Below are 26,618 nucleotides of genomic sequence, written 5' to 3'. Positions count from 1 at the left end.
AGACGTCAGGGGTGGGTTCTTTACCCAGATAGTGATGGGGGCATGGAATGCGCTGCCTGTGGCAGTGGCAGAGTCAGAATCATTGGTGACCTTTAAGCGGCAATTGGATAGGTACATGGATGGGTGCTTAAGCTAGGACAAATGTTCAGCACAACATCGTGGGCCGAAGGGCCTGTTCTGTGCTGTATTGTTCTATGTTCTATATAATTTTGAGACATCCTAACAGTTTCCCTCTGGATTCACTGAATCCGTGACAACACGGGACAGCTTCAGCTGGCCAGGTTTGTACTAGCCACATCTTCTGACCTGGGCTTCCCTCACTTCTTCACGATGGCTGGTTTCCAGAATTGCTGTTGATCACAGGGTCTCCTCAGGCTACTTGTGTTTTGGGCTCTGTCCAGTGTACGACTTCATCCATCTTCCATGTTTGGGAACGGTTTTTTCTTTTACCCGATCTTAGCCCAAACAGTTTGACCGTATAATAGTCTGATCACCCCACTCCAGCCACGGACCTTATTTGATAATCAGTTTCCCCAGGGTCACTCCACCTGAACGGCTGAGTTCAGTACAGCCCAAATGGAAAGTTTGGGTCTGAGTTCTGGTATCTTCAGCCTTACTCCACAGAAGCAAAGCACAGTCACTTTGTTTTCAATCAACATTCATAAGATAAGTGTTCAACACAGGTTTAACATGGAAATAAGCAGCAAAATATAAATGTACATTAAATAAAACAAAACTGCAGAAGATGGTGATTGCCTGCTGTGAGCTTACAATTCCAACCCTGTCAAATAAACTAGCTCACAACAACACATCAGCTTTCATTACTTTGGATCACAGTGTCAGAGGGTTGAAAAGAGTCAGCTGTTCCCTTCATGTGGAGAAGAGAAACTCTTCAGGTTAGTTCAGAGCTTCCTCTTCCTCAGGTCTATTCTAACAAGCTGTGTCTACCTGAGCTACATTTATACGGACTCACCAAACACTGAGCTGATTCCTCCCCCCACCCCCACAAAAACCACCGCAACCCCTCCCCACCCAACCTCCCTTAAAAACCAGCGAGTGCACACACTTCTGGGCAGCGATCATCCCTGGGGCTACTGTGCTCTTCAGGCACTTGCCAAACTCTGACAGGCCCCTTGAGGGGTCTCAGCTCCACCTTCCTGTCTTTACCACAGTAATCTAGGATTTCCCCTTCCTGATTAAAATCTGTCTCTCTCATCCTGGAATACCTGCAATCCACCTCCCCTGTCCTTACCAGCTTTCTGCGGTAAAGACTTTCACTCACTGACTCAGTGATTCACCCCACCCCTCCACCACCCCCCACCCCTATCCACCCACCATCCACACCCACCCCCCCACCATCCACACCCACCCCCAAGCACCCCCCCACCACCATCCACACCCACACCCTCCCCCCCCACCATTCAAATATAACATATACAAATAAAGATATTTGGGAACACTGCTTATCACTTGTCAGCCTATAATTCCAATTAAAACAAATAATGCATCTCAGACACAATAAATCACCTTTAGTTACTTTACCAGCCACCACCACCCCCACCCCCATCCACCCACCATCCACCCCCAACCCCAACCCCCCCCACCATCCACACCCACCCCCCCCACCATCCACCCCCAACCCCAACCCCCCCCACCATCCACACCCACCCCCCCACCATCCACACCCAACCCCAACCCCCCCCACCATCCACACCCACCCCCCCACCATCCACACCCAACCCCAACCCCCCCCACCATCCACACCCACCCCCCCCACCATCCACACCCAACCCCAACCCCCCCCACCATCCACACCCACCCCCCCACCATCCACACCCAACCCCCCCCCACCATCCACACCCACCCTCCCACCATCCACACCCACCCCCAAACCCCCCCAGCATCCACACCCACCCCCCCACCATCCACACCCACCCCCAAACCCCCCCACCATCCACACCCACCCCCAAACCCCCCCACCATCCACCCCCAAACCCCCCCACCATCCACCCCCAAACCCCCCCACCATCCACACCCACCCCCCCACCATCCACACCCACCCCCAACCCCCCCACCATCCACACCCACCCCCAAACCTCCCCACCATCCACACCCACTCCCCCACCATCCACACCCACCCCCAAACCCCCCCACCATCCACACCCACCCCCCCACCATCCACACCCACCCCCAAACCCCCCCACCATCCACTCCCACCCCCAAACCCCCCCACCATCCACACCCACCCCCCCACCATCCACACCCACCCCCAAACCCCCCCACCATCCACACCCACCCCCCCACCATCCACACCCACCCCCAAACCCCCCCACCATCCACACCCACCCCCCCACCATCCACACCCACACCCAAACCCCCCCCACCATCCACCCCCACCCCCCCCACCATCCACACCCACCCCCAACACCCCCCACCATCCACACCCACCCCCAAACCCCCCCACCATCCACACCCACCCCCCCCACCATCCACACCCACCCCCAACCCCCCCCACCATCCACACTCACCCCCCCACCATCCACACCCAAACCCCCACCATCCACACCCAACCCCCCCACCATCCACCCCCAACCCCCCCACCATCCACCCCCAACCCCCCCACCATCCACCCCCAACCCCCCCACCATCCACACCCACCCCCACACCACCCCCACCATCCACACCCACACCCCCACAACCCCACCATCCACACCCACCCCCAACCCCCCCCCACCATCCACACCCACCGCCAACCACTCCCACCATCCACACCCACCCCCCCACCATCCACACCCACCCCAACCCCCCCCACCATCCACCCCCAACCCCCCACCATCCACACCCACCCTCAACCACCCCCACCATCCACACCCACCCCCCCACACCCCCACCATCCACCCCCACCCCCCCACCACCCCCACCATCCACACCCACCCCCCCACCATCCACACCCACCCTCAACCCCCCCCACCATCCACACCCACCCCCCCCACCATCCACACCCCACCTCCCCACCATCCACACCCAACCCCCCCCACCATCCACCCCCACCCCCAACCCCCCACCATCCACCCCCAACCCCCCACCATCCACCCCCAACCCCCCACCATCCACCCCCAACCCCCCACCATCCACACCCACCCCCCCACCACCCCCACCATCCACACCCACCCCCCCCACCGCCCCCACCATCCACACCCACCCCCCCCACCGTCCACACCCACCCCCCCCACCGCCCCCACCATCCACACCCACCCCCAACCACTCCCACCATCCACACCCACCCCACCACCATCCACACCCACCCCACCACCATCCACCCCCAACCCCCCACCATCCACACCACCCCCAACCCCCCCACCATCCACACCCACCCCCCAACCCCCCCCACCATCCACACCCACCCCCAACCCCCCCCACCATCCACCCCCAACCCCCCACCATCCACCCCCAACCCCCCACCATCCACACCCACCCCCCCACCACCCCCCACCATCCACACCCACCCCCCCACCACCCCCACCACCCCCACCATCCACCCCCACCACCCCCACCATCCACACCCACCACCCCCACCACCCCCCACCATCCACACCCACCCCCCCACCACCCCCACCATCCACACCCACCCCCCCCACCACCCCCACCATCCACACTCACCCCCCCACCACCCCCACCATCCACACTCACCCCCCCACCACCCCCACCATCCACACTCACCCCCCCACCATCCACACCCAAACCCCCCACCATCCACACCCAACCCCCCCACCATCCACACCCAACCCCCCCACCATCCACACCCAACCCCCCCACCATCCACCCACAACCCCCCCACCATCCACCCCCACCCCCCCACCATCCACCCCCAACCCCCCACCATCCACCCCCAACCCCCCACCATCCACCCCCAACCCCACACCACCCCCACCATCCACACCCACCCCCAACCCCCCCCACCATCCACACCCACCCCCAACCACTCCCAACATCCACACCCACCCCACCACCATCCACACCCACCCCCCCACCGCCCCCCACCATCCACACCCACCCCCAACCACTCCCACCATCCACACCCACCCCACCACCATCCACACCCACCCCCAACCCCCCCCACCATCCACCCCCAACCCCCCACCATCCACACCCACCCCCAACCCCCCCCACCATCCACCCCCAACCCCCCCACCATCCACACCCACACCCCCACCACCCCCACCATCCACACCCACCCCCCCACCACCCCCACCATCCACACCCACCACCCCCACCATCCACACCCACCACCCCCCACCATCCACACCCACCCCCCCACCACCCCCACCATCCACACCCACCCCCCCCACCACCCCCCCCACCATCCACACCCACCCCCCCACCACCCCCACCATCCACACCCACCCCCAACCACTCCCACCATCCACACCCACCCCACCACCATCCACACCCACCCCCAACCCCCCCCACCATCCACCCCCCAACCCCCCACCATCCACACCCACCCCCAACCACCCCCACCATCCACACCCACCCCCAACCCCCCCCCACCATCCACCCCCACCCCCAACCCCCCCCACCATCCACCCCCCAACTCCCCACCATCCACACCCACCCCCCCACCACCCCCACCATCCACACCCACCCCCCCACCACCCCCACCATCCACCCCCACGACCCCCACCCCCACCATCCACACCCACCCCCCCACCACCCCCCACCATCCACACCCACCCCCCCACCACCCCCACCATCCACACCCACCCCCCCACCACCCCCACCATCCCCACCATCCACACCCACCCCCCCACACCACCCCCCCACCACCCCCACCACCCACACCCACCCCCCCACCACCCCCACCATTCACACCCACCCCCCCACCATCCACACCCACCCCCCCACCACCCCCACCATCCACACCCACACCCCCACCACCCCCACCCCCCCCACCATCCACACCCACACCCCCACCCCCCCCACCATCCACACCCACACCCCCACCCCCATCATCCACCCCCACACCCCCACCACCCCCACCATCCACACCCACACCCCCACCCCCCCCACCATCCACACCCACACCCCCACCATCCACCCCCACCATCCACACCCACCCCCCCCACCATCCACCCCCAACCCCACCATCCACACCTACCCCCCCAACATCCACCCCCACCCCCAACCACCCACACCCCCAACCACCCCCCACCATCCACCACCCACACCCCCACCACCACCCCCACACCCCCACCATCCACCCCCACCCCCAACCACCCCCCACCATCCACACCCACACCCCCACCATCCACACCCACACCCCACCCCAACCACCCCCACCATCCACAACCACACCCCCACCATCCACACCCACCCCCAACACCCCCCACCATCCACACCCACCCCCACCCTCCCACCATCCACACCACCCCCAACCCCCCCACCATCCACACCCACCCTCCCACCATCCACACCCACCCCCCCACCATCCACACCCACCCCCAACCCCCCCACCATCCACACCCACCCCCCCCAACCCCTCCCACCATCCACACCCACCCTCCCACATCCACACCCACCCCCACACCTTCCACCCCCACCCCCACCCCCCCCACCATCCACACCCACCCCCCCACCATCCACACCCCCCCCCCACCCCCCCCACCATCCACACCCACCCCCCCCCACCATCCACACCCACCCCCCCCCACCATCCACACCCCACCCACCCCACCATCCACCCCCACCCCCCACTCCCACCCCCACCCCACCATCCACCCCCACCCCCCCACCCCCACCCCCACCCCCACCCCACCATCCACCCCCCACCCCCACCCCACCATCCACCCCCACCACACCATCCACCCCAACCCCCCCACCATCCACACCCACCCCACCATCCACCCCCACCCCCAACCCCCCCCACCATCCACACCCACCCCCCCCACCCCATCCACACCCACCCCCAACCCCCCCCACCATCCACACCCACCCCCCCCACCCACCCATCCACACCCACCCACCCACACCCCACCCATCCACACCCACCCCCCACGACCCACACCCACCCCCCCACCATCCACACCCACCCCCAACCCCCCCACCATCCACACCCACCCCCCAACCCCCCCCACCATCCACACCCACCCTCCCACCATCCACATCCACACCCACCCCCCCACCATCCACACCCCACCCTCCCACCATCCACATCCACACCCACCCCCCCACCATCCACACCCACCCTCCCACCATCCACACCACACCCACCCCCCCACCATCCACACACACCCCCCAACCCCCCACACCCACACCCCCCACCATCCACACCCACACCCAACCCCCCCACCCACATCCACACCCACCCCCCACCATCCACACCCACCCTCCCACCATCCACATCCACACCCACCCCCCACCATCCACACCACACCCACCCCCAACCCCCCCCACCATCCACACCCACCCCCCCCACCATCCACACCCACCCCCCCACCATCCCACCACCCCCACCCCACCCACCCACCATCCACACCCACCCCCCCCACCATCCACACCCACCCCCAACCCCCCCCACCATCCACACCCACCCCCCCACCACCCCCACCATCCACACCCACCCCCCCACCACCCCCACCATCCACACTCACCCCCCCACCACCCCCACCATCCACACACCCCCCCCCACCACCCCCACCATCCACACTCACCCCCCACCATCCACACCCAAACCCCCACCATCCACACCCAACCCCCCCACCATCCACACCCAACCCCCCCACCATCCACACCCAACCCCCCCACCATCCACCCACAACCCCCCCACCATCCACCCCCACCCCCCCACCATCCACCCCCCAACCCCCCACCATCCACCCCCAACCCCCCACCATCCACCCCCAACCCCACACCACCCCCACCATCCACACCCACCCCCAACCCCCCCCACCATCCACACCCACCCCCAACCACTCCCAACATCCACACCCACCCCACCACCATCCACACCCACCCCCCCACCGCCCCCACCATCCACACCCACCCCCAACCACTCCCACCATCCACACCCACCCCACCACCATCCACACCCACCCCCAACCCCCCCCACCATCCACCCCCAAACCCCCCACCATCCACACCCACCCCCAACCCCCCCCACCATCCACCCCCCAACCCCCCCACCATCCACACCCACACCCCACCACCCCCACCATCCACACCCACCCCCCCCACCACCCCCACCATCCACACCCACCACCCCCACCATCCACACCCACCACCCCCCACCCACCCCCCCACCACCCCCCACCATCCACACCCACCCCCCCACCACCTCCCCACCATCCCACCCACCCCCCACCATCCACACCCACCCCCCCCACCACCTCCCCCACCATCCACACCCACCCCCCCCACCATCCACACCCACCCCCACCCACCACCCCCCACCATCCACACCCACCCCCAACCACTCCCACCATCCACACCCACCCCACCACCATCCACACCCACCCCACCCCCCCACCATCCCCCCCAACCCCCCCACCATCCACACCCACCCCCAACCACCCCCACCATCCACACCCACCCCCAACCCCCCCCACCATCCACCCCCAACCCCCCACCATCCACACCCACCCCCCCACCCCCACCATCCACCACCCACCCCCCACCACCCCCACCATCCACCCCCACCACCACCCCCCACCATCCACCCACCCCCCCACCACCCCCACCATCCACACCCACCCCCCCACCCCCCACCATCCACACCCACCCCCACCACCCCCCACCATCCACACCCACCCCCCCCACCACCCCCACCACCCACACCCACCCCCCCACCCCCACCATCACACCCACCCCCCACCATCCACACCCACCCCCCCACCACCCCCACCATCCACACCCACCCCCACACCCACCCCCCCACCACCACCACCCACACCCCACCCCCCCACACCACACCCCACCCCCCCCCACCATCCACCCCCACACCCCCACCACCCCCACCATCCACACCACACCCCCACCCCCCCACCACCCCACCACCCACACCCACACCCCCACCACCCCCACCCCCCCCACCATCCACACCCCCCCCACCCCCCACCACCCCCACACCCCCACCACCCCCCACCATCCACACCCCCACCACCCCCACCCCCCCCACCATCCACACCCACACCCCCACCCCCACCATCCACCCCCCACCATCCACACCCACCCCCCCACCATCCACCCCCAACCCCACCATCCACACCTACCCCCCCCAACATCCACCCCCACCCCCAACCACCCACACCCCCAACCACCCCCCACCATCCACACCCACACCCCCACCATCCACCCCCACACCCCCACCATCCACCCCCACCCCCAACCACCCCCCACCATCCACACCCACACCCCCACCATCCACACCCACCCCCAACCACCCCCCACCATCCACAACCACACCCCCACCATCCACACCCACCCCCAACCACCCCCCACCATCCACACCCACCCTGCCACCATCCACACCCACCCCCAACCCCCCCCACCATCCACACCCACCCTCCCACCATCCACACCCACCCCCCCACCATCCACACCCACCCCCAACCCCCCCACCATCCACACCCACCCCCAACCCCTCCCACCATCCACACCCACCCTCCCACCATCCACACCCACCCCCACACCTTCCACCCCCACCCCCACCCCCCCCACCATCCACCCCCACCCCCAACCCCCCCCCACCATCCACCCCCACCCCCAACCACCCCCCACCATCCACCCCCAACCACCCCCCACCATCCACCCCCACCCCCAACCACCCCCCACCATCCACCCCCCACCATCCACCCCCACCATCCACACCCACCCCCCCACCATCCACACCCACCCCCAACCCCCACCCCCCCCACCATCCACACCCACCCCCCCACAATCCACACCCACCCCCAACCCCACCCACCATCCAACCCCAACCCCCTCACCATCCACACCCACCCCCCAACCCCACCCACCATCCACACCCACCCCCCCACCATCCACACCCACCCCCAACCCCCCCACCATCCACACCCACCCCCCCACCATCCACACCCACCCCACCATCCACACCCACCCCCCCACCATCCACACCCCCCCCCACCCCCCCCCCACCATCCACACCCACCCCCCCCCACCATCCACACCCACCCCCCCACCATCCACACCCACCCCACCATCCACACCCACCCCACCATCCACCCCCACCCCCCACCCCCACCCCCACCCCACCATCCACCCCCACCCCCCACCCCCACCCCCACCCCCACCCCACCATCCACCCCCCACCCCCACCCCCACCCCACCATCCACCCCCACCACACCATCCACCCCAACCCCCCCACCATCCACACCCACCCCACCATCCACCCCCACCCCCAACCCCCCCCACCATCCACACCCACCCCCCCACCCCATCCACACCCACCCCCAACCCCCCCCACCATCCACACCCACCCCCCCCACCCACCCATCCACACCCACCCACCCACACCCACCCATCCACACCCACCCCCCCACGACCCACACCCACCCCCCCACCATCCACACCCACCCCCAACCCCCCCACCATCCACACCCACCCCCAACCCCCCCCACCATCCACACCCACCCTCCCACCATCCACATCCACACCCACCCCCCCACCATCCACACCCACCCTCCCACCATCCACATCCACACCCACCCCCCCACCATCCACACCCACCCTCCCACCATCCACATCCACACCCACCCCCCCACCATCCACACACACCCCCAACCCCCCACACCCACACCCCCACCATCCACACCCACCCCAACCCCCCCACCCACATCCACACCCACCCCCCCACCATCCACACCCACCCCCAACCCCCCCCACCATCCACACCCACCCTCCCACCATCCACATCCACACCCACCCTCCCACCATCCACATCCACACCCACCCCCAACCCCCCCCACCATCCACACCCACCCCCCCACCATCCACACCCACCCCCCCACCATCCACACCCACCCCCAACCCCACCCACCATCCACACCCACCCCCCCACCATCCACACCCACCCCCAACCCCCCCACCATCCACACCCACCCCCCACCATCCACACCCCCACCATCCACACCCACCCCCAACCCCCCCCATCATCCACACCCACCCCCAACCCCCCCACCATCCACACCCACCCCCCACCATCCACACCCACCCCCAACCCCACCCACCATCCACACCCACCCCCCCACCCACCATCCACACACACCCACCCCCCCACCATCCACCCCAACCCCCCCACCATCCACACCCACCCCACCATCCACCCCCACCCCCACCCCACCATCCACCCCCACCCCACCATCCACCCCCACCCCCACCCCCAACCCCCCCACCATCCACACCCACCCCCCCACCATCCACACCCACCCCCCCACCATCCACACCCACCCCCAACCCCCCCATCATCCACACCCACCCCCCCACCATCCACACCCACCCCCAACCCCCCCATCATCCACACCCACCCCCCCACCATCCACACCCACCCCCAACCCCCCCCACCATCCACACCCACCCCACCATCCACACCCACCCCCAACCCCCCCCTCACCATCCACACCCACCCCCCCCACCATCCACACCCACCCCCCCACCATCCACACCCACCCCCCCCCACCCCCAACCCCTCCACCCCCCAACCCCTCCCCCCCAACCCCTCCCCCCCACCATCCAAATATGACATTTACAAATAAAGATATTTGGGAACACTGCTTATCACTTGTCAGCCTATAATTCCAATTCAAATAAATAATGCATCTCAGACACAATAAATCACCTTTAGTTACTTTACTTCGTAATATCAATGTGCGGGAAGAATCATCTCACTCTTCCGGGGAACAGGATGTCCAGTGGTGAGTTCAGAACTTCTCCTCCCAACTTGTTCGAACAAGCGGTGTCCGAGTGACATTTCTACAGACTCCACTCGCTCAGGGATCAGCTTTGACTGAACGGCCCAACTTACATTTCTACAGAGATCTTCACGTAATGAAGTTTCCCAGGGGTTCCACAGATTCTAGAGGACATATCAGGTCAGGTTACTAAAATCTTAGATAAGGACGTGGGTAACAAGGAATGCAAAAAAGGGGGAAAAGTGAATAGAAAAGGTGGACATCCCAGATCTTGGGCTCCATGCAGCTGACAGTATCGCTATGAATGGTGGAGTACTTAAAATTGTAATGAAAGGCATTCGATAATGGCTCTCCATCTATGTGGCCCAAATTGGAATGTTAGGACCAGAACCCATACATTCAGTCCTGAATTGAATTAACTGCAGCAATGACCCCCAATCCAAGCCCTGCAGAGTGTCAACTCGCTGGTGCCTCATTCAGTCAGGTGAGCATTTGAAGCCAGTCTCACAGCGAGAACACTTGGATGGTTCCTTCTCATTGCAAAAACATTGATGCGGCATCAGGTCACAGGACATCTTAAAGCATTTCCCACAGACTAGGCATTTCAAGCGTCTCTCGTCAGTGTGAACTCGCTGGTGTCTCAGCAAAGTCTGCTTGCTTTTTAAAACTCCTCTCACATTGAGAACATTTATAAAGTGTCCCACACCAAATCGGGAAGGTTCTTGTGTGACCGCAAGTTGGATGGACAAGAAAAGCTCTCAGAGCAGCTAAACGGTCATTCCCCAGTGTGAAGTTGCTGGTGTTTGTGCAGGTGACCTGATCTCTTGTACCCAATCCCACAGCGAGAGCACCTGAATGGTTTCTCCTCAGTGTGAATTTGTTGATGGCACATGAGGTCTCCGGCACTTTTATAGCACTTCCCACAGTCTGGGCATTTGAAAGGTCTCTCGTCACTGTGAACCCGCTGGTGTGTGAGCAGGTGGGTTGACTGAGTAAACCCCTTCCCACACACTGAGCAAATGAATGGTCTCTTCTGGGCATGAGTCAGCTTATGTAGCTCAAGCCCGTTGTTGGTTTTGAAGCTCTTCTTACAACTTGAACATGTAAAAGGTCTCTGCTTGGTGTGAACTTGTTGGTGTTTCAGCAGGTGAGATGACCGAGGGAATCCTATCCCACACGTGCTGCAGGTGAATGGCCTCTCCCCAGTGTGAACCCGCCGGTGTCTGCTCAGGTTCGATGAGCACTTGAACCGCATCTCACAGTCAGAGCAGCTGAATGGTCTCTCGCTGGTGTGGACAGTTTTATGACACACCAGCAACCTCGCACTTTTAAACTGCTTCCCACACTCGGTGCATTTAAATGGTCTCTCCTCAGAGTGAACTTGCTGATGGATCCCAAGTTTGTATGAGGCAGTGAACCCCTTTCCACACACTGAGCAGGTGAATGGTTTCTCCCCAGTGTGGTTGCGTTGATGAACTTGCAGTTCAGACTGGCATCTGAATCTCTTCCCACAGTCCTCACATTCCAATGGTTTCTCCATGATGTGGCTGCTATTGTGATTCCAAAGGTTGGATGATTGGTTGGATAATCACACACAGAAAACACACGTACAGTTTATCCCTGCTGTGATCAGTGTGATTTCCTTTTTCAGTCTGTGTAACCGTTTCAAACTTTTATCTTGGTCAGTTCATCGGAACATACTGTGTCGATAGTGTGTGTGTGTCTCTGTGCGTTTCCAGTTAAATCGATGCTTGACATCTTTCTTGCAGATGGAATATACAAACATTTCTCCTTTCACATTCAAAGGCCAATGAGATTCAAATCCTTCTCTGACGGAAATCCTTCCCATCAAATATCCTGGAAAAGGAATTGAGAAATTTCATCACAGTTAGAAATGGATAGAAATTCAGAGAATTCCAGTTTCTATAGATCACCATTCTTTCCCATGTCACCCCAAAGCCATAAATCCCTCGGCCCACACTCCCTCCCTTTTCCTCCTCCCTGTGCTGAAATCCCAGTGAAGTGCTGAGTAGATTCTCGATCACTGGAGGGATCAAGTGTTGTGGTAAAAATGCAGGGAAGTGGACAAGAGGATTGTCAGCTCAGCCCTGATTCTATTTGAATGGCAGAGGAGTCTTGAGGGGTCAAACAGCAGTTCCAATCTGTTACCATCTGATATGGCGAATGTTTTCCAAATCCTATTGACCAATTCATAACAGCCAGAGATAGTGAAATAATTCACTTCAGTCATGATTTATGGTGAAACATTAATCTAAAAGACCCTGACTAACCACAGAACAGCAGATGTTACCCTGTTTGCCAAAACTGACTGCGAACAGAGTTTATGAACAAATGTGAAAGGAGTTTCACCAAACCTCCCTATTTAGTTTCGGGTTCCCTACCTTCTGAATGCAATGGTGACTTCATGGTTTACTGAGATGGAAGCTAAAAATATTCATAAATTATTGAAGGAGACTGGACTCATTCAGAGAATAGCTAATAAAGCAGGTACCATTCTGGGCATTATAAGTTGAGATACAAAATTCAGGTGCATCAATGTGACATGAAACCTCATAAACAAACACTAGTTCAGTCACAGCGAGAGTATCCAAATCTGGGCACTTCCCTTTATGAGAGATAGGCCAATATTGGAGACACTGAAAAGAAGAAACGAAGCAGGTCACAGTGGGTCAGACTCCATCCTTAGCAAGCTAACGTTTCAAATTGTGACAACTCTATCTTGATTGTTACACGAAGTACCTTTCTCCTCAGCACACCAACTGACCACCCCCACCCGCTGCCACCCCGCACCCCCAGTGTTGCATAAACGCTGCCTCTTTCCACACTTCACATCAGCTCTGATGAAGAGTCTTCTTGAGGCCAATGAGATTCAAATCCTTCCGTGATGGAAATCTGACCCTTCAAATATCCTGGAAGGAAATGCGAGATTCAATCCTGTTACTTACCAAGTTTGAGACTCCAGGATCAGTAATTCAAACACTTTATTCAGAACTAGAAGCTGAGCAGATTCTCTGTCCTTGACAGTACATTGGACTGACCCATCAATCGCAATAAACATGCAACTCCTGTGGGTCCCCAGTCCCTTACACAAGGTCAGCTGATGGATGGATCCTTGGCTATCCTCAGCTTGATCTCCGGGGTCTCCAGTCCCATCCATCCCCTTACATCAGTATTCCCTCACTTTTCTACACTGTAGTGATCCAGCTCGAGCTGCTGGCTGTCCTATTGTTATCTCTGTGAGGTGTTGGCAGGAAGTAACGAAAAGGTTGCTAGAATTTCTCTAAACTGTGATTTACAGCGACATAATTGTCTGCTTCCCAGCAGTTCCTTTACTTCAGTCATGTTCTCATTGAAGCTGTCTCCTGTCTGCTGTCAGTTCTGTTATTTCTGACTGTTTCACAATTATAGATCTAAACATCAGATCAGAATCTAATCTATTCATTCATTCATTCAGTCGGATTGAAGTTTCTCTTGTGGCGAATGATCAGTTTCGCATTTCCAATGAGATGAGTCTGTGCAATGGAATGTCTTATCAGTGTTGCCACGGTAACCTGTCTGCAGAGAAGAGCCTGTTTTGAGTTTCAAACTCAGAATAAACTTCTCCTTCCAGTAGTACTCGTCCTGTCAGAACAGTTCACCTCAATGTCTCTCAGCCACGTGAGAGAGACAATTTTATTTTAAAAACACACGAGTGGTTTGTGTGAAGGACGAACTTACAAAGAAAGTGGTGGACCCGGTTACAGTTACAATGTCTAAAAGACATTTCGATAAGTACATGAGTAAGAAATGTTTGGAGGGATATGGGTCAAGAGCAGGCAGGTGGGATGCTTAGTCTGGGATTATGGTCGACATGGACTGGTTAGGCCGAAGGGTCTATTTCAGTGTTGTATGATTCCACAAAACCTTTTAATTGAAAGGACAAGTTTAAACTTGTGAGCCTGTTCTTCCTTTTAAATGAACTTGTTAATCATTAGTGACGCTGTCCTCAGAATACTGAGCCAGGGTTTTAACATTTTACAACAGCAATGATTTCAGGGCCTTACAGTGGGTGAAGCCAAGACTCACTCAGATATCACCTCTGATCACAGGCCACAACACAACACAAGGAGTACCTTCACCACACCGACTACAGCAGTTCAGGAAGGCAAAACCTTCTCCACAGTTAGGGTTGCAGTGCTATGAGATTTCAATTTTCCAAACATGGACTGGGAATGCAATTGGCCCATATCCCTCTCACCCCTCCCTATTCACGCACCCATCCAGATGCCTTTTACATGTTGTAATTGTACCAGCCTCCACCATTTCCTCTGGCCGCTCATTCCATACACATACCACCCACTGCGCGAGAAAGCCGCCCCTCAGGACCTTTTTAATTCATTCCCCTCTCACCCTACTCCTTGACTCAACTGCACTGACCAAAGGAAAGCATACCAAACACATTCTTCACTATCCTATTTAGCTGCGACTCCGCTTTCAATTAACTATGAATATAAGCACCAAGCTCTCTTGGTTCAGCAACACTCCCCAGGACCTTATCATTAAGTGTCTAAATCCTGGCATGATTTGCCTTTCCAAAATGCAGCACCTCACATTTATCTAAATTAAACACCATCACCTACTCCTTGGCCTACTGGCCCATCTGATCAGAACCTGTTGTACTCAGGACATAAATTATTTTTGCTGTCCACTACACCTCCAATTTTGGTGTCACCTGCAAACCTATTAACTGTACCTCCTATGTTCACATCCAAATCATTTTTATAAAATGATGAAAAGCAGTGAACCCAGCACCAATCTTGTGACCAGCACACCACTGGTCACAGGCCTCCTGTCTGATAAGCAACCCTCCATCACCACCCTCTATCTTCTACAGAGCTAGTTCTGTATCCAAATGGCTAGTTCTCCCTGTATTCCATGTGATCTAACCTTGCTAACCAGTCTCCCACGAGGAACCTTGTCGAAGGCCTTAATGACATCCATATAGATCACATCTACTGCTCTGCCCTCATCAATCCTGTTTATTACTCTTCAGAAAACTCAATCAAATTAGTGAGACATGACCTCCCATACACAAAGCCATGTTAACTATCCCTAATCAGTCCTTGCCTTTCCAAATACATGTAAATCCTGTCTCTCAGGATTCCCTCTAATATCTTGCCCACCACCAATATCAGGCCCACCGGTCTATAGTTCACTGGCTCTTCCTTACCGCTTCTTAAACAGTGACACCATATTAGCCAACCTCCAGTCTTCCGGCACTTCACCTGTGACTACCGATGATATAAATATCTCAGTAAGGGGCTCAGCAATCACTTCTCTAACTTCCCACAGAGTTCTAGGGTACACTTGATCATGTCCCAGGGACTTATCCACCTTTATGTGTTTTCAGACGTCCAGCACCACCTCCTCTGTAATTTGGACATTTTTCAAAATGTTGCTAATTAATTCCCCACATTCTCTATCATCTATACACGTCTCCACAAGAAACACTACTGCAAGGTACTAATTTTGTATCCCCCCCATTTCCTGCTGTTCCACACATAGGCGGCCTTTGGTGATCTTTAAGGGGCCTTAGACTCTCTCGAGCCACCCTTTTCTCCTTAATCTGACTGTAGCATCACTGACGATGTTAAGGTGACCTCTCGAACTACGTTACAAATAAAAAGTCCCAGCCTCTCCTTATAAACACAAACCCTCCAATTCCAGCAACATCCTGGGAAATCTCTTCTGAACCCTCCTCAGCTTAATAACACCCTTCCTATAACAGGGAGACCAGAACTGGACACAGTACTTCTGTAGAAGGAATCTAAAAGGGAACATAAAAGTGTGCAGCTAAGCAAGTGGACAAGTTATGTGCTAACCGCACACGGCTCCAGTTAAGCGAGAACACAAAGTTCTTAACTACACACAACTGATGTTCCAAGACCTTAAGGCCTATTAAGGGAATAAATGTTGCTAACGCTTAAAATCGAGATGTTAGAATCAGAATGCCTCCGGTGTGGAAACAGGCCCTTCGGTCCAACAAGTCCACACCGACTCTCCGAAGAGTAACCCACCCTGACCCATTCCCCTACATTTACCCCTGACTAATGCATTTACCCTACACATCCCTGATCACTATTGAGAAGGTCTGTAGCCTTAAAGCTTGTCCTTAAACACTTAGACTAAATGTAATGCTGAATTATAGAACACATTTGCTGCACAGGAGAAAATAAACAGGCCAGGCAAGGAGGGGTCAGGCCACAAAAGAGGGAGCCCAGGATGTGCAGAAGATAAAAACATCTGTTCTCACCAAGTGATAACAGGATGCTCTAAGGCAATGAAGGACAGTCACCTTAACATCAATGAATCTGAGTAAACAGGACACCGAGGGATAACATTCATGGATGTTCACTTGTGAAATTAATGAGTGTTGATCACCTTGTAAGCATGTCAAAAACTTTGTAATTAATGGCCATGTGCTATCAATTATAATGGATTCTTCTTCAGCCAGTCGATAGTTAGATTAGATTCACTGTAGGAATCAGTAGGAATCCACAATTCAGTGTGGAAACAGGCCCTTTGGACCAGCCAGTCCACACCGACCCTCCAAAGAGCAATCCACCCAGACCCATTTCCCTCTGACGAATGCACCTAACACTATGGGCAATTTAGCATGGCCAATTCACCTGAGCTGCACATCTTTGGACTGAGGGAGGAAACTGGAGCACCTGGAGCAAACCCACGCAGATACGGGCAGAATGTGCAAACTCCACACAGACAGTCACCAAAGGCTGGAATTGACCTGGGATTCTGGTGCTGAGGCAGCAGTGCTAACCAATGAACCACCGTGCCGCCCCTAGCTCTTTGTGCTTACTTGCTATGGATTGAATGTTTTGAATTTAATTGCATTTTGGGACTTTATAATGATTTTGAGTAGCCATTGCTGATTATGAAATGCAAACTCTGTAAAAGGAAATGTTGATGAAGCTTTAACGTACTTGCTGCTCTTACAGGCCATGACTGCCCCACTGTTAACTCTAACTAGTCAGATCTTATGGCTTATTTGAATTTGAATCACCACCCTGAAAGGAAAGCATGTTGAATTTGAGACTAATGAGTTATTTAAAATATAACCTTACGGTAACGTTTCACCCTCAGATACTTAATGATTCTGTTCTGAACATAAAAAGCAGGAGTCTGCTCCGAGCTAAAAAAAATTCTAAACCGAACATTGAAGAGATTCTGACACAGTCTGTCAGGAAGCCATGTTATGGTCAGAGCTTGCCCTCTTCGCTAAGAAGCCATTTTGTAAAACAACGGATTCTGACATGTTTCCTGTGCAAGGTGACCTTATGACCTCTCCCATGAGGCTTAGGCAGGTACCACTTTATGATAGGGACTTACCTCACCAACAGGCGCCTGACTCGGCTGGATTTGTTTTTCCCACCTGAGGGATGGCTAAGGGCCTGTAGGAGTGATCAGTTAAGCGCACATAGACCTGTCAATTAATTTATCTTCCTTACAAATTATTGCCTTTCCACTGTCTGTCTAATTAAGAACATGCAGTGTTTTTGTAAAATTCTGTACAAAATAAGCATGATTGTGATAGAAGAGGGGGCAGCCTCTGAGAGCTCTTAAAGGAAGAGATAGTACCCTACTCTCCTCAGGTTTTAGAACCTTAGCTAGCCTGGCTTATGTTGTAATGGTGATGCCATTAGTAAATGAAGGGAAAGACTAAAATTAAACTAAACTGTCTGTCAGAGTTTTTTATTCCAGACGACCAAAGAGTAGGATCTCCGGGACAAACCAAGAGAGACTTACAGGTCGAGTCCATTTGGGATTCCTTTGGCCATCTCAAATCTGTACTTTAACACTACGGGCAATTTAGTGCAGCCAATTCACCCTAACCTGCACATCTTTGGATTGTGGGAGGAAACCGGAGCACCCGGAGGAAACCCACGCAGACACGGGGATAACGTGCAAACTCCACACAGACAGTCGCCTGAGGCTGGAATCGAACCTGGGACTCTGGCTGTGAGGCAGCAGTGCTAACCACTGAGCCACGTGCCATCCTCATATCTGACATCTCTATGTATTTTCTTTACGCAGAGAGTGGTGGGTGCATGAGCTGCACTGCCAGCGATGATAGTAGAGTTAGAGACATTAGGGACATTTAAGCAATTCTTGTCTCGGCACATGGAAGATAGTACAATGAAGGATCTTACAGTAGCATAAGAGGCCAGCACAACATAGAGGGCTGAAGGGCCTGTAGTGTTCCATGTTCCTCAATTTCCCTCTGACTATTGGGAGGTCTATAGTACAATCCCATCAGGTTGAATAGCCTTCATTGTCACGATGATCATTCATTTTTTTTATATCTAATTTCAATCTATACATTTTCACTGGACATTTTTTCAGAAATATCTTCTCTAGTTGCAGCTGTGATGTTTTCCTTAATGAAAAATGCCACTTTCCCTTCTCTTTTGCCTCTCTTTCTACCCTTCCTATAGAATCTGAAACCCGGAACATCGAGCTGCCAGTCTCATCCATCCCTCAGCCAAGTTTTTGTAATAGCTATGATATCCCAATCCCATGATCCCAAACATGTCCCGAGTTCATCAGCTTTACCTGTAAGACCACTTGCACTTAGAGTTAATTCTACAGAGTTACTTCATTCTCTGACTAGGCCTTAACTTCCTTCTGTAATTACCGGTGTTCTTTTCATACTCAAAACCATCCTCACCTATCTTTCTATATACTCTGTTACTTACGATCCCTCCAACTCTTCTCTCTAATAGCTTGCAGTCTCCCTTCATACAATTAGCTAATGTGCTTGCTCCAAACATTGTCCCTTTCCAGTACCAGTGAAACCCATCCATTTTGAACGGGTCTTATCTGCCCCAGAAAGGTGCCCAATGATCTAAGAATCTGAATCCCTGAACATGACACCTCCACCTCTGCAGCCACTGATTTAATCTCCTTTATTCTTTTATTCTTTGCCTCATTTGAATTTGGCATTGGAAGTAAACCAGCAATTACTACTTTTGAGGTTCTCTTTTTTTAATCTTCTACTTAGCCTCTTATCGACCATAGAAAAGTACAGCACAGAACAGGCCCTTTGGCCCACGATGTTGTGCCGAGGATTAATCCTAATATAAAATGAAATAACCTAACCTACGCACTCCTCAATTCACTGCTGTCCATGTGCATGTCAGGCAGTCGCTTAAATGTCTCCAATGACTCTGCTTCCACCACCACCACTGGCAACGCATTCCATGCATTCACAACTCTCTGCGTAAAGAACCTACCTCTGACTCTCCTCTATACCTTTTTCCAAACATCTTAAAACTATGACCCCTTGTGCCAATCAGTCCTGCCCTAGGGAAAATTTTCTGGCTGTTGACTCTATCCATGCCTCTCATTACCTTGTATACCTCGATTAGGTCTCCTCTCTTCCTCCTTCAGTCCAGAGAGAAATGTCCGAGCTTAGTCAACCTCCCCTCATAAGACAAGCGCTCCAGTCCAGGCAGCATTCTGATAAACTTTCTTTGCACCCTCTCCAAAGCCTCTGTATCTTTCCAGAACTGGACACAATATTCCAAGTGTGGTCTCACCAGAGACTTGTAGAGTTGCAGTAAAACCTCGCAGCTCTTAAACTCGATCCCCCTGTTAATGAAAGCCAAAATACCATATGCTTTCTGAGCAACTCTATCCAACTGGGTGGTAACTTAGAGGGATCTATGCACTTGAACACCAAGATGAACATTATATTCGTTCTGTAAAGCCTAAATCTTTTCCTTAACTTCGTCATTCCTACCAATGTGTACAATAAAAACTCAAACCTTGTGAACAATAACTCCTGGTTTCTCACTCTCTCTTCTAACAATACTTTCAAAGGTTTTGAGATGTCTGTAACCCTGGCACTAGGAAAGCAAAATACTGTCCAAGATTCACACTCACTGCCACACAGTCTCCTGTCTGTGCTGTTGACAGGACAGTCCCCTATAACAATTATTCTTCTAAATTTTGTCAAACCCTGCCAAACAGAAGATTAATTTGAGGTGCCCAAGATCTGACTGTCTCTTCTGTTTTGTTCTGAGAGACTACCCTTTTCAACAATACCCCAAACGGAGTATTGTGTTTGAGAGAGGAATAGCCACAGGAGACTTCTGAACTACCTTCTTATCTTCCTGACAGTCATCCATCTATCTAACTGACTGTGCTGTGAAATAACTTCGCTAAATCTACGAGCCATCTAACTGTCTCTTATGTGTCCTCAATGTCATTAAGACTAAAAAGAAGCAGCTCACAACCGCACCTTCTATGTAAAATAAAACTACATTTCTTTACCTGAAAAAAAGAGTCCAAGCATGCAAAAAATTAAATAAAATATTGCACATTCAAATCTGAAACAAAATCAACCACATAGCTGGACGGTCAAATAAAAAAAAAAGACTGCTGAACTGGTCCAGCAGACAGCTTTCTATCTTTAATTAAAAATAACTCACTTCTGAACCATCCACATTCAGGCCTCTCTAAAAGCTGCATAAATACAACTCTGTTGATTTAAAACAAAACTCTCCTTTGTGATTTAAAACAAACATTAATGATTTTAGTTACAGAGATCGCGGATGCACCAGTAATAATCTTCCAAGTATCATGGAGTCTTTGAGATGTACAGCACGGAAACAGACCCTTCGGTCCAACTCGTCCATGCCGACCAGATATCACAACCTCATCTGCTCCCACCTGCCAGCATCTGGCCCATATCCCTCCAAACCCTTCTTATTCACACACCCATCCAAATGCCTCTGAAATGTTGCAATTGTACCAGCCACCACCACTTCCTCTGGCAGCTCATTCCATACACACACCACCCTCTTTGTGAAAAAGTTGCCCCTTAGGTCTCTTTTTTTCTTTCCCCTCTCACACTAAACCTATGCCCTCTAGTTCTGGACTCCCCCACCCAGGGAAAGGACTTTGTCCATTTATCCTCTCGATGCTGTTCATGGTTTTCTACACATATAACTTCTTAGCAAAAAAGCTATCCATGACTGTGCCTCTCCAAAAGGTCTGTTACCGTAACTCATTTCAATCAAAAGGTACCTTAACGAAACTCATTTGGAAAAAAAGTTTTTTTTTTGATTATAAAAGAACTAACAATGAATCAGAATAAAAATATTATACTACTAAAATGTAAGGTCCCAGGGAGTGTTGCTGAACAAAGAGACCTTGGAGTGCAGGTTCATAGCTCCTTGAAAGTGGAGTCACAGGTAGATAGGATGGTGAAGATGGCAATTGGTATGCTTTCCTTTATTGGTCAGAGAATTGAGTACAGGAGTTGGGAGGTCATGTTTCAGCTGTACAGGACATTGGTTAGGCCACTGTTGGAATATTGCCTGCAATTCTGGTCTCCTTCCCATCAGAAGGATGTTGTGAAACTTGATTAGATTCGATTAGATTACTTACAGTGTGGAAACAGGCCCTTCGGCCCAACAAGTCCACACCGACCCGCCGAAGCGTAACCCACCCATACCCCTACATTTACCCCTTACCTAACACTACGGGCAATTTAGCACAGCCAATTCACCTGACCTGCACATTTTTGGACTGTGGGAGGAAACTGGAGCACCCGGAGGAAACCCACGCGGACACGGGGAGAACGTGCAAACTCCACACAGTCAGTCGCCTGAGGCAGGAATTGAACCCGGGTCTCTGGCGCTGTGAGGCAGCAGTGCTAACCACTGTGCCACCGTGCCGCCCAAAGGATTCAGAAAAGATTTACAAGGATGTTGTTAGGGTTGGAGGATTTGAGCTATAGAGAGAGGCTGAATAGTCTGGGGCTGTTTTCCCTGGAGCGACAGAGGCTTTGTTGGGCCGAAGGGCCTGTTTCCACATTGTAAGGAATTGAATCTAATCTAAATTAGTGTCATTGTGCTAATTATAGCAAAAATAAGCCAGTATTGAGACAGAGAAAGTTGGACAATGACAAAGAGGTGATCAGGGAGTGCAGAGGTGAGACAATAGATATGGATTCAGGTCCGCCACAAAGGTGTTACATACCAGCTCCATAGGCAGGACCCCCTCAGCAAGAGCACTGAAACCTTCAACTTGTCGATGAATGGTGGGAATTACTCATCTGTAAAACAATTTCAACTTTTAACTTGAAGATCTCCTAGAGCCTATAGCTAGAAAGATATCAGAAGTATTGAAGACAGATTTAACTCTGAAGAAGATATCAGGGACACAGGGCATCTGGATCTGTGCAAACCAGAGACAACCACACATTGAGAAGGATGGGAGAGTCCCTGAGAAGGGGCAGAGGAGATTCATCACAATGGTTTGAGTGAGAGATTTGAGGGAGTTGTGTGATTGGTTTAGATATGGCAGTTTAAAAAGAAATTGAAGTTCCTATTGGCTGATAATAAAATGTTGAACTAACAGTTTTCTTTGGCATGTGGTCAGCAGCAGAAATGGCTTGTGACAGTTTAAGAGCGTGCTGGGAATTTCAGTCAAACTAGATTGAACTCTGACTTCAATTAAGCTGCAGCAGGATGTGTTGCGATCTTCAGTTTCCTCTGTTGACCAAATCAAGTAAGGGTCATAAGGTCTCTGGACCTACTGCTACCCGACATGACGCATAGAATGTCACTGTTCATGGCTCAGTGTAAGTATTTGTAAAATGTTAAAAATCACACAACGCCAGGTCATAATCCAACTATAACCTGGTGATGTGTGGTTTTTTAAAAAGTTGTCCACCCCAGCCCAACACCAGCTCCTTCAAAATCATAAACATTTGCAAGTTCTTTCCCAGTAAATTTCTTTGGATGAGATTGAAAAATTGGTGATTAGGCTTTTATCAATTCCTTGGCTGAGTGCCCGAGGCCTATTTGACAGCAGCACATTTGCACACAAGTCAACACAATAAGGAAACACTCCCTCAGAAGGAGAAGTTTCCAGTTCCACACTGGAAAAGCAATGCCATGAAGTCCTCTTCATAAAACAAGGAATCGTGAGGTGAGACCAACACTGGCCACTTTGCTTGAATTTGATTCAAGCCAAATTTATCCACTCAAAGTAAGAGTTAGGGTGATAAGTGAATTAAAGTTAAAGCTAAGATAAAGTGAAGTTCAATGAAATGAATTAGATGAAATAAGTAACTGGCGCAATGAGTGTTTAACATTGAGTATTAGCACCGAATAAATGTATTGAGTCCGTTCCCTGCCTTTTATCTGTTACACAAGGGAAGAATACCTGCAGGAAAAGGTTTGAGATCTCCTTTCCGAGCAACAGACAGAATCTGCAGGTAAGAGGTTATGCAGTGAATACAATGGCCTGAAACTGAATACTTACATTCAAAGGCCGATAATATCCGTGATTTTGATGAAATCCAGTGATGTGATGCTTTGGTCGGAGTTTCCAGTCTGCGAGCCCACGTTTTAATCCCCTCACAAACAACTTTGTCACATCCACGATTTGCAGAAAGCCTTTCTCACGCGCTGCGCTGCCCAGGTTCCTGGTCCGGGGGATCCTTGCCCCGAATAAAGATGGCGGCCGCGCCGGTGCATCGCGATCATTGCTGGTGGCACCGCGGAACCTTGCCCCTAACAAAGATGGCGAAGGTAGTTTTCTTATTCTCCCCCACTCCTTACTTGTCAAGTGTCCAGAGCCAAGGGACAAACTCCCTGTCCATTGCCAGGGTGCAGCTCCAGCCTCAGTTGCTTCCTGTGATAGTGTGTTGGGGAAGCAATAGTTAAAAGTTCTTTTTTGCTGTTGCTGATATAACGATGCGCCATAAATGTTGAAATTTGTGCCTTTGCTGTTCTTGCTGAAACGCCCCTCCACTCATGCCTGAGGCTGCTTCCTCTATTCAGTGGAGCCTTGTTAACCGCATTGCTTATCTGCTCATGACTCATGTGAAAACTATGGGACGTGGCAACACTTTGTCATGTGGGGTTGAGAGATGTGTATATTAGTCGCGCACCTCAGGGCTATAAATTGTACTGTTTTTAATCCATACATGCTGGTGCTGACTCTGGCCATCTCGCAGGCTAAGCTAAAATAAATAGTTTAACGAAACTCTTGTGTGCTCCGGAAGTCGACACCAGTTTACCTCACAGCTAAAATCCTTCATTCCTGAACTATTCTAGCAGAGCTCTGCTGCCCAGTCACTCTCCGAGTACCCTCAATTCTGTCACAATGTGCAGTGATCACCGGTTTGCTCAGATCCTAATGCTCTGTTCGTATGGGATTCTGAAGTTGAAAACAGTGAAATTATTGGGTCTTTTGACTGGGAATTTCGAGTCTTTTAGTGTTCTGCCCTGCTACCCTGTGAAGGGTTCTGTGGATGTAAAACAGGTATCTCCTTTTTATGGTGGATTTGAACCCATTTCCACACAGCACTCTTTCACTACTGTATCTCCCTCTGTGATAAATTGTACTTAGAATCATAGTAATGTACAATACCGAAACAGACCCTTCGGTCCAACTTGCCTATGCTGACCGGATATCCCAACCCTATCTAGTCCCACCTGCCAGCTTCTTTAGCTGACTGTCCAGATGAGGTAACTGCCACTGACCATCCCTGACTGGACGCTCTACCTTTAGAAGCTTTTACTTGTCAAAGTATCATTCAGAGTCGGGAATTGTTCTTGCTGCTTTTCTCGTCTGCTTTTGATATTATTTCAACCATCAAATTCTGCACCATGTTTATTTCTCTGGAAGCAATTCTTCATATTGTGAAACATTTAACACTGCCTCTCTCCCACTACAGATATCAGCAAATATTACCAATACATCATTAGTTGTGAATAAAATGACATTTCACCTTCCTGTGCCGCTGCAGTCCATGTGGTAAAGGTGCTCCCATAATGCTGTGCAGAAAGTACTTCTCAAGTAAGTTGGGATGAAGAGTGATGTTTGTCCCAGAAAATATTTGTAATTTTCACATTTTTAACATAATAGAACATAGAACATGACAGCACAGTACAGGCCCTTCACACCTTGAAGTTGCGCTGACCTGTGGAACCAATCTGAAGCCCATCTATCCTACACTATTCCTTTTTCCTCCCTTGTTTAGCCAATGCCCATTTAAATGCCCTTAAAGTTGACGAGTCTACTACTGTTGCAGGCAGGGTGTGCCACACCACTACTACTGACTAAGGAAACTACTTCTTATATCTGTCCTCTAACACCCCCCAATTTAAAGCTATGTTCCCTCATGCTAGCCATCACCATCAAAGGAAAATGGCTCTCACTGTCCACCCTATCTAACCCTCTATTTATCTTATATGTCTCAATTAAGTCACCTCTCAAATGACTCCTCTGCAACAAAACTGGCCTCAAGTCCCTCAGCCTTTCCTGATGCGACCTTCCCTCCATACCTGGCAACATCCTAGTAAATCTCCTCTGCATCCTTTCCAAAGCTTCCATATACTTCCTATAATGCAGTGACCAGAACTTCAGAACTGTACACAGTCCTCCAAGCATAGCCAACCAGAGTTTTGTACAGCTGCAGCATTATCTCGTGGCTCTGAAACTCAATCCCTCTACCAATAAATCTAACACACTGTATGTCTTCTTAACCTTATCAAACTGGGTGGCAACTTTCAGGGATCTACGTACATGAACACGTGATCACGAATGATGATATTACTGAGGTCAAAAGTGTATGGCAAAATCTGCCAGCT

The 26,618-nt window shown here is 53.3% G+C and overlaps 2 protein-coding genes across 3 annotated transcripts in view; one reads left to right on the top strand and one right to left on the bottom strand.

Moving 5' to 3' along the window:
- Positions 1–26,618, top strand: part of LOC122543622 (uncharacterized) — a 76,126-nt gene that overhangs the window by 25,548 nt on the left and 23,960 nt on the right. The window lies entirely within an intron of this gene.
- On the bottom strand, positions 10,850–24,984 carry LOC122546247 (uncharacterized). 2 transcript variants are annotated; one of them, XM_087974258.1, is made up of 3 exons: positions 24,283–24,984; positions 22,993–23,068; positions 10,850–12,783 (listed from the first exon to the last, which is right to left on the bottom strand). In XM_087974258.1, the coding sequence occupies exon 3, from the start codon at positions 12,464–12,466 to the stop codon at positions 11,702–11,704; it is 765 nt and encodes a 254-aa protein (XP_087830384.1). In that variant the 5' UTR covers positions 12,467–12,783; positions 22,993–23,068; positions 24,283–24,984; the 3' UTR covers positions 10,850–11,701. The 2 variants fall into 2 exon arrangements, with proteins under 2 accessions (XP_087830384.1, XP_087830383.1); XM_087974257.1 differs by lacking the exon at positions 22,993–23,068.

This window comes from Chiloscyllium plagiosum, unplaced genomic scaffold (genome assembly GCF_037043375.1).
Source record: "Chiloscyllium plagiosum isolate Xiang-an unplaced genomic scaffold, Cpla_swu_hap1 HiC_scaffold_27, whole genome shotgun sequence".
NCBI lineage: Eukaryota > Metazoa > Chordata > Chondrichthyes > Orectolobiformes > Hemiscylliidae > Chiloscyllium > Chiloscyllium plagiosum.
The sequence above is the reverse complement of the archived record's forward strand: the minus strand, read 5'-3'. Positions and strand labels throughout refer to the sequence as shown.